The sequence below is a fragment of the Xiphophorus hellerii genome, chromosome 18 (assembly GCF_003331165.1).
Source record: "Xiphophorus hellerii strain 12219 chromosome 18, Xiphophorus_hellerii-4.1, whole genome shotgun sequence".
In the NCBI taxonomy this organism is placed as follows: domain Eukaryota; kingdom Metazoa; phylum Chordata; class Actinopteri; order Cyprinodontiformes; family Poeciliidae; genus Xiphophorus; species Xiphophorus hellerii.
Window position 1 is genome coordinate 30200799 of NC_045689.1, and position 6334 is coordinate 30207132.

General features: G+C 39.9%; 1 protein-coding gene across 1 annotated transcript; it reads right to left on the reverse strand.

Annotated features, from left to right (window-relative positions):
- Nucleotides 1–3553: 3553 nt before the first annotated feature.
- LOC116707908 (odorant receptor 131-2-like) lies at nucleotides 3554–5196 on the reverse strand. Its single transcript, XM_032545603.1, has one exon. It carries the CDS (start codon nucleotides 5034–5036, stop codon nucleotides 4104–4106), a length of 933 nt encoding a protein of 310 aa, XP_032401494.1. The 5' UTR covers nucleotides 5037–5196; the 3' UTR covers nucleotides 3554–4103.
- Between the last annotated feature and the right edge of the window lie 1138 nt (nucleotides 5197–6334).

Here is a 6334-nt window from a genome sequence, read left to right on the forward strand (position 1 = left end):
CTGTGAGCACAAATGCCCTCCTTTGAGCTGTGTCTGTGTCTTAAACTTATATCACCATCCAGCTCACACGTGGAAACAATGTTGTCATAATAACACACCTCTGAGCTGTCTGATCATGAGGTAATTGGAAAGTACTGTAAAACCTTTACTGACAAGACTAATCGATGGAGTTTCAAAAGCAGTGTAAAGAAACACTAAATACAAAAAAGAAGTTTCATAAATTCTTTGTGTGCTATTGTCTTTTTCTAGGATAGTGACTGAATAGGAACGGGTCCCAGGACTGGATCCTGGGGTACCCCACATGTGACTTCTCACTGCTGATGAGAAGTTACATATTGACACAAAAAGAATCCATGTTCTTTGGGTAAGATGTACCAGCTCACAGCTCTCTAGTTGCTTCAGTTATATTCAATTCAGTTAAGTTTATTTATATAGCACCAATTCGCAACAAATGTCATCCTAGGACACTTTACAAAAATGTATTTCAATTCAGTCACACTTGCATTCCAACTGATGCTAGTTATCAAACAGTAGTTCAGTTCACCTGTTCTCCTCTGAGATTTCGTCCTACCTGGCATGAGCTTCTTTTTAATGGAAGCAATGGAATAAGTTACGTGTGAAACTTTATAATGGAAAGTATCTACCTGCTCTTCTACAGAGTAGAAGAGAGGTGGAAGAGTAAATTTGCTTAAAAGTTTCAGCTGTGCTGCTTGTAAAAGGTCATTATGTAAAAGCATCTAGCTGATGGAGATTGTACTTTCAAAGATAACAGAAAAACTACCAGATAGGGCAACGTCAATTACAGACCTTGGAAATATCCGCACCCTAACTGATAATCAAATCCAGAGTGTGTCCTCGATTAGGTGTTGCCTGTTTAACATTTTGAGTGAGACTAAAGTTTTCAAATATTACTGTTTGGTACTTCTGTCTTTGGGTTTGCCAACATGGATCTTAAAGACCTAGATTTATTATTATTTTTCTGGCAATTCATGCAGCCTTTTGTAAGCCTTAACATATTCAAAAACTCAACAAGCTTCACCAAAACTTGTCCCCCACGTAAAAATGTTTTAATTGCAATGGAATCGAAAGTGGGCTTAACCAAACTGCTCGACAGCGCCCTCTAACTTAAGACAGGACAAAGCTGCATATCATAGAGATCTGAAATTTGTGACATAGGTAGTTCCCAATAATTCAAGAAAAAAAAGTTTCTTGGTGGTATGCCATAAAATGTACAGGGAAGCGGTCATTTTGGGTCAAAAGGCACATTTTGGTCATTTTTCAAGTTTACACATCTCAAATTTTAACACACTTCTCCTAAGGATTTTTAGCTTTCAGCTTTATTTTTGGCCAGTATGAAGTTAAGGGATTGGGATTAAAAGTTATCAAAATCGTGGGTTTTTGAGCATGTTTAGGGGGCATTGCCAAGTGACTGACTTGGCGGACTCATAAAAGCAAACAAAGCTCTATAACTTTCACACACAAAGGCCAAGTAGCACCAAACGCATGAATGATCCAGGTTAGATGCCTGACAAGCCTATGTTGTCATATTCTGTCATCATGTAAGCCCTGCCCTCTAAGAACAGGAAGTGACTGTTTTTGCTTGGAAAGCTCCATCTATGACCCATCCATCCATCCATTTTCGCAGTATGGTGAATTCAGAGGTCACATAGTTGACATCCGTTTGGCCCCAAGTTCCATATATTTTAGCCCAACTGCACCAAACTCACTATGATTGATTCTTGTCTACCCCTCAACAGGAATGCAGTCCAATATTTGGTGGGCGGGACCTAATTCCTTCACCGCACTCTCAGGATTTGAAAACAAAAATCAGCCTCAAGCCAAGCTTTGGCCTGCAATCATGTATCTTAACAGGACTAACAAAAAAGTCTCTTGGAGCCATAGTCCAAATCCTACAGGAAATCGGCCATTTTGGATGAAAGCCACTATTTTGTTTCACATGTTGAATCTGAACAAACTCCTATAGCTTTTAAGATGCAGGCTTCATAATCAGTCAACACACTCCTTAGACATTGCAGATCAAACGTTATCAAATTCCTTTGGCTAGATCAAAGTACATGGGCATGGCAAAGTCTCAAGTCTTACCATTTGTCATAAAACATCTAGGGCAGGGGTCTCAAACTCCAGTCCTCGAGGGCCGCAGTCTTGCAACTTTTAGATGTGCCTCTGCCTCACCACACCTGAACAGAATAATTAGGTCATTAAGGCTCTGGAAAACTGATCTACACAAGGAGGAGGTAATTAAGTCATTACATTCCAGTGTTTTGTACCTGTGGCACATCTAAAAACTGCAGGACTGCGGCCCTTGAGGACTGGAGTTTGAGACCCCTGATCTAGGGGGAATAACTTTCACACAGGGGCTCCCAACTGCCTCAGACTTTGTCTGTCATAACCAACCAGCACTGATCAAATTCACATGGTCAGTTGGTGGCATCACCATTGCCCTGTCCCCTTTGAAGAGGAAGTCACCTGTTTTCTTGCTGGTTCATTTCTGTTGACTCTATGATTCAACCTGTGTTCAAATGACATAGAACAACATGATGTTGAATCATGTCAACACTAGCTGGTGGCTGGACCATGTGTGCATGGGAGAATATGGCCAATTCTAATCCCTTGCCGTTTGCATATGGTTGGCTCTAAATCACACATGTATCATCCGATTTGCACCAAACTGGATGTAAATGACTGTAGTTAACCTCTGAAGATGCCAATAGCATAATATGGGAATTTGACTCCAGTGCTCAGGTTATTGGAACAGTTGGATGATACATCATCCAATCTGCACCAGAGTTTTGGTGCGTCATTAGGGAGCACTGCTAAACATATTGGTGTGCACCGTCTGGTGGACAGGTGCAGGAACTGCATGAGAGCGTTGACAATGATGAGTGGGTGATGTTGCTGAAGTTCCCACAGTCGTCATGAGGCCGGAGTGGCGCTGAGCTGCGAGGGCCTCCAACGCTGCTTGTAGCCTTTATTTCATGTTGTCTTTCTATAGATACATTGTAACCTGTCTGTGTTAAACCCGGTCTCTCTTCTAGAAAAGGCAAGTAAATGAGCTGCTGCTTTTAGAGATTTCTGCAAAGTCAACAACACAGAGCAACTGTCCACTGTCAATTGTATATGTAATATGTAATTACAGCCATTGCACCATAAGTTCCAAACAGACTTACAGCAACACCACAAGAAATAACGTGTGTATTTGTGTTATTTAAAGTCTCTCAAGTTTGCTGTTCTTTTCTTCTTTCATGTTATGCATAGAACCTGATCAAGAGTCATTTTGGGTCAGAAGGTTTGTTTTGCTTTTTGATTGCATTGTGTGTGTAGGTGTGTGTGCGTGTGTGTGGGTGTGTGTGTACAGCTACGGGAACAGATAGAGAGAACAAACAGATCGAGAGAATAATGTTCAAATAGGAATAGTAGCTGTGTTGTCATAGACTCTTTTTTGTGACAATGACAACACAGAAGCAGTGTTGACAAGTGGATTATCACTATGAAAATTAGGTTTCAATGAAACTCAGTGATAGTGGGTTTTCTAAAATCTTTTTATTATTATTAGATTTTTTCTTTTTGATTTTGGATGCATTAGAGAACACAGGAAAGACAACAGTTGAAAATATCTTTAGTGTGACGTTACTTTTATTTCCCCCCCAATTAAAAAAAACTAAAATAGGTTTGGTTTTTTTTAACTACTAGATATTGTGCAACCAAAATGTCATATACATTTCTCTTTCCTATCACGTTCTTAGCAAGTGCTCGCACATCAAAACAAACATTGGAAAAATAAAACAACTACTCTGTAATATTCACTCTGTAACCTACGAAAATGTCAGTCAACCTAAAATTTAATTTTGATATACAACTCAAGTAAAGGCAGTTGATCTATCTTTACTTTGAACGATACAAACATTAAGCATCCACACATAAATATTCTAAAGACAAAATATGGTGTTTTAAATTATAATTATTATTGATTATTGAATTCAAAGGTTTCATGTTTAAACAAGTCGGTTGAAATGTTTTTTGAGATAATTGCATATTATACATCTTTAAAACTAATTTCTAGGCAAACATTTGCTGTTCCAGGTTCACAGTTTAAACATGTTGGCCTTGAATGGGCAGCAGAACAGCCAGTGTTTCAGCGCAAGTAGAAACGTTTCGTCTCTCAGGCCGTAGATAAGAGGACTCAGGCATCGAGGAGCAAGAATAAACAGAATATAGTTAATGTATCTGACGTTTATAAATAAACTGAAATCAATCTGGAGAACAGCAGCTTCAATGAAGGGGGTCCACAGCTGGATGAGACAGAGAAACAGCTGGAAAGCATGGAGGATCACAGTTCTGAGTCCTTTTCGTGTCGACTCTTTGTTGTTTCCAGATGCAGCTTTGGCCACTTTTATTATTTGAACATAGGAGAAAGCGATGAGGATACACATGATCAGGAAGTAAAACTGACTGATCGCAGACCTTACATGACCCTGCCACCTGTGCAAAATTAAAGCATCCATAGAGCAGATGATGTGTTGTGTGAAGAAGCTAAAGGTGACTGAGGAAAAGAAGATTATAAGAACCACAATGTAGGGTATGATGCTGAGGCTGTGAATGATGAGGACGACCTGCAGGGCTCTGCCTGCAGTGCACAGCTCTGCATGACGCAGTGGCATGCAGACAGCCACATAGCGCTCCAGGCTCATCGCTGTCAGAGTCAGAGGAGTGACATAATTACACAAAGACGACAGGAGGCAAAAGAAAATACATGACCATGATTGTACAGGAACGGCAAAATAGCTCAAATTCAGCAGCAAATTTGAGATGATTAAATATACAGAATCAGAAAATAGTGTGGTGACGAATAAAATGTAGCGCATGTTTGTGTAGAAGATTTCCTTAGTGAAAAAGGTTGCACTCAGCATGGAGTTGATGCAAAGAAAAATACCCACCAGAATCTGTACAATTATCACCTGATCATTCATCTTTCGCATTGAAATTTTACCACCAACAACAGAGGTGTTGTTACTCATTTCAGTGTTAAGTACAGAAAACCTCTCAGAACCTCACTTTGTCTGCATTGTAAATCAAGTATTTCTTTAACTCACTCTGATTAGAACAAAGTACATTTGCATGCAGTTCTAAGACACCAAATCATTTCTATTATCAGTTCCTTTCCAACTCTAATGTGGCATCTTGGCTCATGGTGAGCACAAATGCTCTCTGAACGTTCTTTTTAAACCCTGACATGCACATAGGAACCATGTGGAAACAATGTCGTCATTGCGACACGCCTCTGGCGATCATCCTCATCATACAATGTCAATCATCATGACGATGTTGAAAACAATTTTCACTAATGCTAAAAGTTCAGCTTTTTTCATTGAATTTCACCTACAATGCAATGAAAACGTAATGCATATAAAGAGATATAGAGAGAGACGAAACACAAGTAAAGCTGTTTATATATGATTATTAAGAAACTCATGTCTACTGAATGATGCTCTTTAATTATCTTAAGGACTGAACCTAATTAACATGCCTGGTGCACCAATTTATTTACAAACTGTCAGATCCTGGGTTTTAGTTGTTGGCCATTTTGATTACTTCAAATTTGATTACTTTTGGTTCATCCCTTTCTATGATTAGATAAGCCTTATTTTTGGTTTTGGGACAATGGTGTTGACGGTGGTAGAAATTCGTCCCACAACAGGTGGGTTGCTGGTTCGATTCCCACTGCATCGGCCTCTGCGCAAGAGATTTCACCGCCCTTGTCTGCTGGTGGTGGTCAGAGGGTCATGTGCTCCTGTGGGGTTTTTTATTCGTTTTTTTTTTTTTTATCTTTTTAATTTTAATCTAAAATAATAATAATCTGGATATCACAATGTATGACTGGCTAGGCCAGACCTCAAGAACCTCGACATGCTTCTTACGGGATGGTACTCATCGTTCTTCGTGCTCCAAACACGGCCAGTGGAATTAAGACCAAGAAGTTCTATTTTGGTCTCATCTGACCACATCACTTCCTCCCATGACTCCTCTGGATCATCCAAATGGTCATGGGCAAACTTAAGACGGGTCTGGGCGTAGGCTGATTTAAGCAGGGGAACCTTCAGTGCATTGCATGATTTTAAACCATGACATCTTAGTGCGTTACCCACAGTAACCTTGGAAACAGTGGTGCCAGCTCTCTTCAGGTCATTGACCAGCTCCTCCCGTGTAGTTCTGGACTGACTCCTCACCTTTCCTAGGATCATTGAAACGCCACGAGGTGAGATCTTGCATGTCCAAGGGAGATTGACAGTCATGTTTCTTCCATTTTCGAATAATT

Bases quoted from the DNA above. Each gene is read 5' to 3' on its own strand.
- LOC116707908 (XM_032545603.1), bottom strand. From the start codon at position 5,036: ATGAGTAACAACACCTCTGTTGTTGGTGGTAAAATTTCAATGCGAAAG.